At 38.1% G+C, this 13406-nt stretch overlaps 1 protein-coding gene across 1 annotated transcript in view; it reads right to left on the bottom strand.

The window, feature by feature from the left end:
- Positions 1-1603: 1603 nt before the first annotated feature.
- GPC6 (glypican 6) overlaps positions 1604-13406 on the bottom strand; it is a 1009483-nt gene continuing 997680 nt past the window's right edge. The window contains 2 exon segments of the mRNA XM_011355489.2: positions 1604-4909; positions 8685-8860. Of these exon segments, the coding sequence (XP_011353791.1) occupies positions 4707-4909; positions 8685-8860 (379 nt within the window). The 3' untranslated portion in view covers positions 1604-4706.

The raw sequence follows: 13406 nt of genomic DNA, 5'->3' as shown, positions 1-13406 counted from the left end.
GCCTAGAGCAGGTTTAGCATGGACTAAAAGTTTGATAAATATTTGTTAAATGAATCTTTAGCACATTACACAATATTTAACATTCTTGAGAGTATGGAAACTTTCAGAAATACAAAAATTAATTCGCCCTGCTGAATTTGGAAATTGTTAGTTCTTCCACATGTTATCTTATTTTTCTGACTTCATTTATAAAGTATTGACATCAGTTCCCAAGCCACTGAATTTTATCTTAGAGAAGAAACCAGTACAAAAGAAGAGAAATATAGTCTCTTCCACACATGTTTGGGAAGCTCTAAATATTCTAAAGTTTTTAAAAGTTGTGATTTCAAATGCCAAGTGTACATAGGTGAGTGGTGCTGATTTAATCTATGGGTTTTTTTTTTGTCTTTTCTTTTTTAATATGACAGCTTCTAAAAAGTTCTCAAACAAAAAAATAAAATCTCTAAAATTTAGACTATGACAATAATTAAGAAAATGCAGAGAGGGCACTGGTAGATTTTTAAAAACTATTTTAATACAAGATTAATAGCAATTTTCTATCCAAATCAGAAACAAAAACTCTTAACCCAAATAATATTCATTTGACAGTCACATAAAATTTTAGGTTTGATTGGTGCACACATTTGTCCTGCATATATACTATGCATATGCACACAGAGACCTCACTGTTAGGCCATCTTTAGGTTTCTTTTTGTAAAAGTAGCATCACAAGGCAAGGTCAAAGATTCCAGTAACTATTCAACTTTGAATGAGGCTTGCATGGCCCCTTGCTAAGCCGGGTCCCCTTGCTGTAGTAAACAATCATATAGCAAGGCTCCAGAATGCATACAAATCAATACTCTTTGTATAACTTGGCCTAAAACTAAACACTGGCTAATGTCTCCACCGAGGAGGAACACATTGCAAATTTATAAGTTATGGTCTCCTTTACTCTTCTTCTGGCAAAGCTAAACTGCTTCCCCTCCTTTTAAAGTTAAAAGTCAGGTCTGTTAGTGACTGTAAATAAATGAAAATGAGTTTGAATTTCTGCAAGTTTTGGATGTCAAAACTTGCATTTGCTAACACTCCCACCTTTAATCAAACCACTTGATAATTAGCCTTGCAAAGAGAAGTAACAAAAGAATCACAGCTCAGGAATTTGCTAAGTTTTTATTCCTCCGTGGGGACTTTAGTTGGTGTTCAGTGTGTAGCCAAAACATGTATGTAATGGCTAAAGAATTAAAGTAGGCTAATGTCGGCAGCAGGGAATATAAATTAAATATCAGGGTTCTGCATCCAATAATATTTTCAGTGTGTTTGAATTATAGAATATTACTTTTATAATTACTACTGCTTGTCAATGAATAATAGTGTTTTTCAGTGTAGACAAAGTAGTATTTCCTATTCCTTACAATTAAAGCAGGTAATACAAGATACTAATCTGGGTGTAACGGTAAGTGAGTCAGACTGCTATTGCTAAGGTTGTTCTGGGATGGCTATATTCAAAGTACTGATTTGACCTTCATTAAAATGACAGATTGTCATGTCTGTCCTTCAATACAGAACCATAAACAGAGCTCTAATTTGTGAATCTGTAATTCATTCTTCTCCGCTAAAGACTTTAGCCTCTGTTTAGCTTTTATTATAACATATACAAAGTATAATATACACCAATTACAGACGTGTATTTCTGTTAGAAAAATACATATTATAACTAAACATGTAAATAGAGGCACTTCAATAAGCTAAGTGTTTGCAGTTATGAGCATCACCCAATAATTTCTAGTATCCGATTTCAGTGAGCCCATTCCTCTCTAGTAACAGAGGTTATGATGTCAAGACAGAATTTAGGGGTCATCAGAGAAAATGAGGGCAGGTCATGAAAAATAATGGAGCATCATTGCTTCCCCTATCACAATGCTGAAATGAGAGAAATTAATTTGGCCAGGGGTGGGTGGGGTGAGGTGAGATTCCAAAATACTTACTGAAATAGGGTAACTAGATTAATTCCCATGGGCAAAAAAAAAAAAAAAAAAAATTCTCATGTTAAATTAGTCTGAAAATCATACGACACATTAGGATGATGATAAAAACCAGAAAGTACAATTTGAATAATATTCTGACCACATCCGCATCCATGCAGGTGACTAATATTGTGGCATCATTAACTGATAGTTGTTTCAGCTCTCTGCCTGGCTCATATGGATCACTACATCTCACCAATATGAATATTATTGATAACAAAGGTGTAAAAACAAATGAAGCAGGCATTTATCTATTATAGGTGTGATTAGTGTGTTCAGAATATGGGTTCATATTCATTAATATAATGTGTATTCATACACATGCACAAAGCCATTTTGGGGTAAAAGCACAAGGGAAATAAAACATTCTATTTCATAGAAGACAATGCAGAAATATTTTTAAAGGGAAAGACTTGGAATTTAAAGCCATAAAAACAAGTTATTATTCAAATATTCTGGAAAATCAAGGTTGATTTAATTTGTATTGCACCTTAATTATTGGAGAAAGACAATACTGATTTCTGAACATACAATGAAATGAGCAACATAAGTGATCGGTCCTTCACAGAGATGTTTTATGTGTAATTGGTGACAGGAAGCCGAAGTTTGGCAGTGAAATGGATGATTTTGTAGAAGTATGTAATGCTGAGTTAGGTTAAGTGTTAATTTCCTAAACAGTTAAATGAAAGATGCCACAAAGTCTCTCAAAGTCCTATGTTTCATATTTCATTAGGCATAAAATACCAAAGATGCTTCTAAATACTTTGAGTTTTGCAAAAGTGCTCGATTATACTTAATACTATTGTGCCACATATGTTCTACATAAACGTGATGACTAAATCAATAACTAATTATAATTTTGATGAGAATGGAGATTGAAAAATACCATTTATGTGTCATTATTGTCAATGGATTAATTAAAATGTGACTGGTATACTATGGTGCCTTAAAACATTACTTTTCTCAACCTCAGATGCATCGTAAAAACCAAGAAACACATGGATAACCAACTGTATTCATAAAGCCTCAGTTTGGTTTATTTTGCTTCTCTCCGTCGGCAGGGGGAGCATAGGGCCTGGCTTTGGCACACTTTCTAGATCAGTTAGGCTGTGGCTCTAAATTGGCCCCTTGCGTGAAGACCTTTCTCCAAGTGCCAAGCAGGACTCCTAGGCTGAAGGCGTCGTACATAAAAGCAATGGTTTCGCATGAATAACACATTCTTTTCGCATATAGTTTCCATGACCAGTAAAGTCCTGCACACCCATGGCTCTCCCCATGAGCATCGTACAGTCTGGAGCACCCAGGACAAAGCACGCTCATGCAAAAAGGGTGTGCCCTGGCAAATTTTTAATAAATGGACAGTTAGATATGTAAAAACTTCTCTTTCTTGATTCTTGGTGCTCACAGATCACTGAGGGATCCCTTCTCTGAGCAGCACAAAACAAGAAGAGCTGGTTGACAAAACATTTTCGTTACAAAGGTGTGTCAACCCTGAGCTTGGAATTAAGAAGTTAAAATCTGTGATTTATATATATAGATATAAAAATAGATGATCATACTAAGACTAAAAAAGTGAAAGAAATCTCCATGTCAATACTATATATATATATTTTTTGTCTTGACTTCTTTTGTTGTGAGTTATTTTGTAAGAGAATGCCCTTGTGATGCAGAAACCAATTGACACAAAGCAAATAGGTAAAAAATAAAAACTCACTTATGGATCTAATTGCTTATGAGTTCATTAAAAGAACTCTTCTTTCGGGAGGTTTATGAGGACAGGGGCAGAAACATTTAATTAATGTCTAAGCTGTGGCTCAAGCAAAGTGATTGCTTTGTTGAAGATTATTTTCAATTCAGACCCTTGAAGAGGATGAATTGATAGGGATGTCCACTAGTAACTGAAGATGAAGGGGAAAATCTGTGCCAATTGAATACGGTGGACAGACATTAAGAGAATTAAGAAGAATGATGCCATTACTGCAATTGAAATTGAGCAGGGTGAGAGGTGCTGAGTTGTAACAATTTTTTGCTCTCATGTTAAAGACAGAATCCTAAATTTTAGTATCAGTACCTCTAAACCAGTTTGGTATTGTGTGGTTAGAGTGCAAGATGATACCTCCAAGACAAGAGTGTATTTTCACTACATTAAAAATTTTTTTCAAACTTTCTCCCCATAGCATTTTGTAAACCCAATTAGTCACAGTAAAGCTTACACTGGGAGTTGCTTGGCAATGTTGAACTTAGAACATTAAATCTGTTTTATTTTTCTCTCTCGTTTGCTTCTTTGTTGAAAATGCAATTGTCTTGGGGTTTGGCCTGATTTTACAAAAAAAAAAATTATTTTCTTCCTACCTTTTTGTTGTTTAAATGGAGGGGGAAAAAACTCACAACGTGAAATTCCTTTACTTTTTGCAGCATAAAAGCAAATGAAGGTAAGAAAATCTCCTGGTACGAAAGATTTGAGTAAGAATTCTCTAGAATAAACAAGGTCCCCACAGATAGCGAAGGAAAGGGGAAGCAGTCCAGTCTGGCACCCGGTATTCTTTGGGAAAACAAAAAGGGAGGCAGAGTGCAGTACTGCTCTCTTCTTATAGAAAACGGTAAGTTTTTGTGGCATGGTCCATTGTCCAAGAGTGTAAGAAAAGAAGTGAGTTGGTTGTTCAAATAGCTAAAATGCAGTTTCATCTGACCGAAAACCCAGGATTATCTGCACAGTCTCTGCAGTACCAGGGCGATGGAGACGAGAGCCGCCGAGAGCAGGGAGTGGCCCGGCTGGCCTGCGGAAGAGTCTACTTCTCTCCGGTCAGGGTCGACTGCAGGGGCCTCTGTAGTGACAAACTCAAACTCTGTGGGACATACGTCATCCATGCACCCACTGCCACTCCCTGAGCCACTGGATTCATCACCTGATGTGGACAGATTGACAAAGAAAGTTAGACCACAACCTGCAAAGACTAGAGGCATTCAATAGATTTGGGCACGGTGGAAGAAGGGGACAACTCCCGCTGGAGGGTCCCCTACCTCACCCCAATGGGTTTGCTTTTAAAAGGCAGGTATGTGACAGGAGGGGGACTGTATCAAAATAGATGTCTGAAACACGGTATTCATTGGTATTTAGAGTTACCTAATGAAGGAACACATGAATTCCAGACCTAAGGGGAGGCCACATCTAGCATGTTGGCATTTGAAAGGTATTTCTTATTCTAGCCAATGTTTAAATTACTTGAAGAAATTCCATTGTATGATTTTCTTTTTTTATACCTCGGAGCCATTGTTCTTAGCAGTTGTACTTTTATAAAGAATTTTGAAAAGATTTTTTAAAGTAAGGAGGAGTAATAGCAAATAAGAGGAAAACAAACACAGCAAGTAGGAAATCAGAGGAGCAGCAGCACATAGCTGTGAAAGGCACCTGTTATTATTACTTTTGGCTACTTTCTCTTCTCTCTGTTCTCCTCCTAAGAGCAAGGATAGACTTGTCTCAGCCAGCCTCTCCCTTGAACCAGGGGTCAACTAACTACGACTTGCAGGCCAACCTGGCCTGCTACTTGTTTTTCTATGGCCCATAACCCAAGAATGGGTTTTATGTTTTTAAGTGTTTTTTTTTTTAAAAAAATCAAGTGCAAAAGAATGTTTTGTGACACGGAAAGTGTGTATATGTAAAATCTAAACCTCAGTGTCCATATATAAAGTTATAATGGGATGCAGCCATACCCATTCACTTATTCATTGCCTAATTCAGTGTTCACACATGGCCCTCAAAGCTGAATGTCTTTAATATCTGTCCCTTTACAAAGAAAGTCTGCCATTCCCTGCTTGAAATCCATGTCCAGGTGTCCACACAGTATGTGGCGTTAGCGCAGCATCTTCTCTGCTTGCCCAACATGTGTCTGGGCCTGCTCTATTCCCATTTCTCACTGCCTGGTTCCTTCTTGTTTCATAAACCCTGTGGCTCAGACCTGAGTCCCAGGTCTTACTAGCTCTGTGCAGTTGTGTTATTAACTCGTATTCTTGTTTCCTGTTAGTCTCCTCCGTGAGAATGTAAACTCGTTGAAAGCAGAGGCTTTGTGTAACTGTTCACTTCCGATCGCCACTGCCTTTAACGGTCTCTGGCATACAGTTGGTGCTTAGTAAACACCTGTTGAAATAAATGTCCCTTAGGCCATTTGCTCAACTTCTTGTCAGTTTCTTCATCTCAATAAATATGGACAATAACATTTATCTTGCAGAGTATGTGTGGTATGAAGACATCCTGATAAAAATGTGTGAGAACACCCAACCCAATATTTGCTATAATGCCTGATAGAAAAAAAAAAATACAATTTCTACAGCAAAGGCAACCTAGATTTTAACTTGCTGCATTTTATTTAAGCGAACCAGGGTAAGCCAGTAAGCCTCATCGAGGTGTTGTTTCTTCTGTAAAAGTGAGAACAACTCTCACTTTTGCAGAATTGTTATGTGGTATAAGTAAGATCATGTTCCTGGGAGGACCCAGAAAACTGTAAAACTGGTAATGACATTTATTATTTCCTCACTTGCTTGGTGAGTCCATCCAATAGCCCTAAACTCCTCCCCACTGGCCCGAAATGGTGCTGTGCTTGTTAAACCGCTCCTGAGAGCCTGGTGCCATCCTACTGCTTGATGCTACTTAAATGACACCAAGGTGACGCTGGGACTCTTCTAATGTTTCCTGAATGAGAAAGGCACTACTCGTCACATTTTTTTTTTTTTAACAGGACATCTAACTACCAAATAAAGTGACTAGAATATACTATACCCGGTTCTTAACATTTTCTCTAATTTATCGCTAGTGGCCTTTACAAGAGGGAAAATGCCCACTAATTAGATTCAGAGATATCAGAATTGCTAAGGGGATTGTTCTAAACACTAGTATTATGAACAAGAAGTAATATAACCTTTACAAAGATATTATTAAAGTTATTTAGAGTATTGAAAATGTGGTAAGCAAATAATGACAGGAGATTCCAGCTGAGAAAAATAATAGCCCTGTCTCTTTCTGAAAAGGAATCATAAATGCAGGTATTTAAGAAGCGATTTTTAAAAATGTCAAAAGCAATAAGAGTGATGATGGCTAAAAGATGTGACAATGATTTCTGTGACGTACGCTGTCCTAAAATAAAGGGTCAGATTTGGTGCTTGGGTTAGAGTTGAGCGATGCTCTCAATTACTGCTGATTTTCATTTCCTTTTGAGGGAAAATAGAGCAAAATTTCTTCTCAAGGATGTTCTCTAAGCATTGAAGTTTGACATGCACATAACCTCTTTAGGTAAGAGAAGAGAGAGAAACAAGGCCGATATCAACTAGTTCTTATGTATCTTGAATAATTTATTATCCAAATAATAAAGCCTTTTTGTAAGCTAGAGAAGACAAAACAGATAAATTGAGATAAGTGAGGCTAAGTAATGAGCTTGGGAGAAGCAGAAAAGGCTAAAACCTTGTGTAACATTCTCTTCTGAAGAGAAAAGGAGAGGCTTAGTAAAGAGGAAGAGAAATAATGGGATGACTCTGAGAAGTTTTACAGCAATAAAGTCCATTGGGTTGGCAATTATCCTGCATTTAAAAAATTATTTTTTGAGTTCTTTAAAACAGAATAAAGCACTAAAAATTTTCTGCAGGGGACAACTCTGTATGATGATGGCTAAGACTTAGATGACTTGATGTCTTCCGTCTGTAACTTCTTTCTATTCATTAATTCAAGCACACAAGCATCATCTTTTGCTTCAGTGACCAAATTATAGAAACGCTGGCAACTCCACATCTTATGTTCAAGAAATCTTTCCTTGAGAAACTCTCTCTGTAAGAGTACTTACTTAAAAGAAAACCAAAACAGCAAAACAAAATAAAAAAAAACTTGTCTTAATATGCATCTTAAAACCATTTAGACAAAACCCAAATATAATGTTTCACGTCAATGTTCACTTAGTAGCCTTTCAAATCATTTCTGATGCTTTTGTGATATTTAATAAAATAGTCAAGTGTAATATTACATCAGGATTTTACTATTTCTTTCAATATTTCAGATACGTGTTAATGGTTCCTGTATGTATATGACTGGTTAGAGACAAAACTACACAGTTGGATCCATGGAACATGAAATATTATCTTAGTTCCTTTAAATATAGCCTTAAATAAATTTGCCAACAACCTCTTAGGCAGGGCTGCTTTCAATTCTATAAAAGAAGAACCTGAGACTCAAAAAATAATTTGTTTAAGATTCCAGTTCATAAATGATAAAACAGGAATTCCAGCCCAGGCTTGTCTGAGCAATCTTTAAAACATTCTTCTTTTGCTGATTGGGGTAAGGGGAGGGAGCAGGATTTTGAGGCAGAGACATTAATGCTGATGGGGAAAGGAGAAAGTGGAAACATTACATCGTTGCTTTATCATTAATGGATCAACTGGCAGATGAAACTCAATTTTAGCTTTGGTATGGCTGAGCGCGATCCACTGAAACAATTCTTTACGGCCAGTTAGGATTTTAGTAGTATCCTAAGTTTTGTGGATCAGAGCTTTCTGTCCAAAGGACCATAAACGGCTTTGCGGACTGGGCAAGAATGGCACACGATGAAAGATGAACATTGCTACTGAAGAAAAATGATGGTATAATCTTCTACAACCATTTTTCACTCTGGAGTTTACTGGCACTGGTAAAGACTGTCTTACTTGTGTCTTGGAAGTTGACGTCGTTGCCGTTGTATGCATTCTTTAGTTTGTTGGTCATCACACGGAGAGCCATGATCTGCTGCCTAATGAAAGTGTCGGGCCTAGTGATGTCCACGTCGACCTCAGGATTATTGATCTGGTTGGTCAGCCCATCATTCATAATTTCAGGCAAGTATCTGCAGGGCACAGAGGGAAAGAACGGATGAGGATGAGGCAGAAGGGACCTCGGGAACAGATTCTTCCATGTTTTTTCTAATAGTGAGCCAAAACATCTGCAAAAATTGGGCTCGGTTCCTGGAAAAAAGGCCAAAGTAAAGACATAAAATAACTTTTCTCAGGGGAAGATAAGGCTGCAATGGCTTCTGAGTAGTTTTTAAAATGGCACTGAATTCTTAGGTAGGCTTTCCTACAAATGAAAGCACAACTGCAGACTTACAGAAATTATTACTTAAAATTAACTATTTTTTCTCCTTTGTCCCAAATGTTAGATACTTAAGTCAAGGACTTGATAGCTTTCTCAGCTCTCCTGAGGAAGAACCGAACTTGTAAGAACTCAGCTTCTAAATTACACGTTATCTTAAAGAGTTCTCTTGTATGAGAACGCTCTTTCTCAACTGAGGCCTTTTCTTAGATTTTAATCAGAAGAAACGTTCAGATATAAAAAACCAGATATAAAAACGAGATATAAAAAAGTTTGAGGAGTCATCCATGATTACTGGAATATTTGAGGTGTCTATCAGAGCTTTTATTTTATAATAGAATCTGGGGTCTAATTCAACATTGGGTAAAATAGAGGGTAAAATCAAATGGTTCTTTAATTCTCTTACTTGTACTAAAATGGTGAATTTATATTAATATTTCTTTTACTTGTACTAAAATGTCAAAATTGTCAGTCCTTCAATGTCAATTGCCTAAGCTGCAATTGCCTAAGCTGTATTTATACCAGGGGAGACTAAATATCTCAGAGAAGTGCTTGGAGCCCTTCCTGACTTCTTACTCTCATGACCTGTCAGTTTCCTCCTCCCGCTCTTCTCCCAAAGCTTCTCCCACCTGCTTCTCCTCTCCCATTTCCCGTGTCCCTCATTGGCGTGCAGAAGGCTACAGCAGGCTCGCACTGACTTCTCTGTTCTGTCTTTCCTTTCTAGTACAATCTGCAAACACTGTCTAGTTAATCTTCATAAAATGTTGCTTTCATCACATCACTCTTCTGTTTAAAAACTTTTGATGGTAGTAGCTAATGTCCACTGAGAACTCACTAAAGCCAGGTGCTGTGCCAACCACTTTACATGCTTTTTAAAATTCAGTCTCCCAGCAAATCTAGGAGGTAGTACTATTGTATCCCAATTTTGTAAAGTAGAAAACTGAGACTTAGTGAGTAAAAGTAACTGTGTAAAGTCACAGAGCTAATAGATGTCAAAACTATGACTAAAGACTGAACAGTCTAACTTCAGAACCCATGTGTTCAAATAGTGTACCATACTGCCTGGTCGATCATAAACTACAATTCACACTTTATACCTCAGCAAGCAAAGCCTGTTTCCATCTCATCTCTGCTTTCATATACTGCAATACTCCCTTCAAGGGACCTCTCTTGCCTTACGGCATTTATTCCCTGTGTAGGTCTTATGCTTGCCTGTACTGTATATATTTTATCCTTGCCTACAATACACTTGTTCATCTAAGTCTCAAATATCCTGGAAAGCCCATGTCAATCTTCACTTTCTCCTTAAGATATTTTCCAGCTTTTAGAGATCTGCCCATCCTTTTGTAAGGCTGCCAAGTTCGGCTGGGCATTTTGCACACTACTTAAAGTCACCTGCCGAAGGAGTGAATTGGGGCTGAAATCCAGCCCGAATTCTGTGCCCACGGAGCTATTCACCTGCAAGGTATTTCTTTTATTTTCTTTTGAATCCTTTTGTTTTAGAGAATTTCAATATATACCAAAGAGATGATAACAGTATAATGAAGCCCATGTATCCATCTGAGTGCCTTTTTCTAATTTCTACAAAGGTTCTATATTTGTCTGTCCCGGTAAGAAATAAGGGTACACTCAATGAGTAATAAAGAGAGTTTAAAGAAGAGACTATTTACACAGATATGCATGAGGTTAAAGGAAACAGGCATAAGGTGGTAAAATCACAGACAGGGGCCAAATGACACAGCAACTGCCAAATCAAGGCCCATAGTCAGGGAGGGAGCCCAGAGAATGGTACCCTGAGCACTCTAGTCTCTCCTTCTGAACTCTGGCTGCTGCCTTCCATTGACTGAACCTAAATGGAAGCCAGCAGCAAAAAAAGACTGCCAGGTTATGCAGTCCCAGAAGATGAAGGACTCAGGAGTTTCTCCTTCAGGGCACAAACCAAGGTCGGGGGATGAACAGTGGGTCTCAGAAGGAATTGAGACATCCAGCACAAGCACCTTTAGGACGGTGGCAGCCCTGCCTCATTGGTATTATTATTATTCTCTTACTGCCTCTACTATTGTTGCTTGAAAGCGGGAAAAAAAAAAAAACTCCCTTTCATCTCTTTTGTCCTCCTATTTACATAGTCTTGTATGATATGCTTAAAATTATTCTCCTTCCTGCAGGTAATTTTCCAAGTTCCATAAACCAAAGGCTCTATCCGTCAGCCTCCAAAAGGAGAAATAGAAATATGCTGAGAAACTTATATTATATTCCAAGTTCCATAAACCAAAGGCTCTATCCGTCAGCCTCTAAAAGGAGAAATAGAAACATACTGAGAAACTTATATTTCAGCCATCTTTCAGGTATTCAAAACTTACGCATGATGTATTTGTGTAAAAATTGGTTTACCCCTTTTAAATTGTTGGTCCCCCAAATAAGCTCCATGTTTTCATCTATATGTTAAACAAAATTGACTTTACAATATTCAGTAAATAATTAATAATAAAACACAGAGTGCATTGCAAATTCTTTTCCATAAAGCTTCACGGTATTTACTGCCCTAAAAAATGTCTTAATTAAAATTTTAAAAAGTCATTGAACTATATCTCTTTATTTTTGCAATTAAGCAGAACTTCTGTGCTAGTATATCTGGTTTACTAATAAATTCTGGTTAGATTCTGAGATTGTCTTCCTGATATAACTTCTAAAATGTGGCATTGGATTGATTATTACTGACATTTGATTGTATGTGCCGGTTCCATAAGCTCTACCTAACTATTAAAGTCCATTGGAATAAATGGCAGCAAGTGCAGGCCAGCCCTTTTTTGGCTCTGAAGTTGATAGGAGCTGAAAGGTGACCGTCGATTCTAGTGTTGCCCCTCAACATTTTAGACAATGATTCCTGCAACTGTACCTGTGCTGAGTCAGAGGACAGCTTTGTTTCTTTCAGATGCTGTGTGCAGTGCACGGCTGGCCAAGACTCATTTATTAGAAGCTGACTGCGATAGCTTATCTTGAGAAGGCTACCCCTTGGAGTCTGAGCATCCAGGAACAATAAGATACTGCCAAATACCCAGATTCTAACTGTGCCCACTGACGCTCAGCCATTTATAATAAAAATAAGGAATAATACACCTATGTCCTAAAGAACATTTTCTCCTTTTTGTATATTCAAAGGGTAACTTTAGAGAAACTTAAACTGAAAAACACAGTTGAAATGGCTATTGTGTCACTCCAGAGTACATCCTGAGGCCAAATCTATGAATGCCCAGAGTACAGCCTGAAGGATCTATGGAAGCTCAGGTCAACATCAGGACTCATGAGACCGTTTATTTGTTGCCTCTCATATTTGATGTCTTCTCGTAACGATCATGTCCTGCAAGAATGAATGTATCTTTGAGTCCATGATATTCTTCCCGTTATTAGATTTTACACCAGCCCTTTGGCATGACAACATTCTATTTTTGTGCCCTCACAGTTCTGAGAGGCATGGAAAGTAAGGAGAATGTGGCTACAGACAGCTCAGTTTTCGGGAATAGATGCACATTTCCCTGCGGCAGGGAGAACCCAGAACTGAGGACAAACAGGGGGTCATCATTTATTGATGCTTCATGCTGCAGAGCGGCAAGTCGAAGGCATTCCTGAATAGTCAAGCGTAGCTTCCCCAATCTGGTTACTGTCTGTTTTACAAAAGCATGTATAAGAACCAAAACTTGGGCAGTTTTGCAGAATATTTTTCTTCACATCTGCTGTGGCCTGAATGTTTATGTTCCCCCCCAATTCATATGTTGAAAACCTAATGTTCAAGGTGATGGTATTATGAGGTGAGGCCTTTGGGAAGGGATTAGGTCACGAGGGCAGAGCCCTCACAATTGGGATTAGTGTCCTTATAAAAGAGACTCCAGAGAGCTAGACTCGCCCCTTCTGCCACGTGAGGACACAATGAGAAGTCTGTGAGACAGATGAGGGCCCTCTTCTGACCATGCTGATCTTGGACTTCCAGCTTTCAGAACTGTGAGAAATGAATTTCTGTTGCTTATAAGCTACTCAGTCTGTGGTATTTTGCTATGGCAGCCAGAACCGACTAAGACATCTAATTTCATATGGTTGATGTAGGCCTCCTTGATCATGTTGAAATGTTATAGCTGATTAAGGTATAACAGTCCCATGGGAATTTAGGGGGACTGATACAGTTAGCCCTATGGGTGGTTGCATGCTCTGTGCTGGGACCTTCCCTGGCAAAGTTGACAGCCTCCGTTACTTGAGAGACAAAGACTTGTCACCTGAGAGACAAAGACTTGTCCGTACAGAGGTTCCCT

Source organism: Pteropus vampyrus, unplaced genomic scaffold, assembly GCF_000151845.1.
Source record: "Pteropus vampyrus isolate Shadow unplaced genomic scaffold, Pvam_2.0 Scaffold21, whole genome shotgun sequence".
NCBI lineage: Eukaryota > Metazoa > Chordata > Mammalia > Chiroptera > Pteropodidae > Pteropus > Pteropus vampyrus.
Note: the sequence above shows the minus strand (reverse complement) of the source record. Positions and strands in the feature narration are given on the sequence as shown.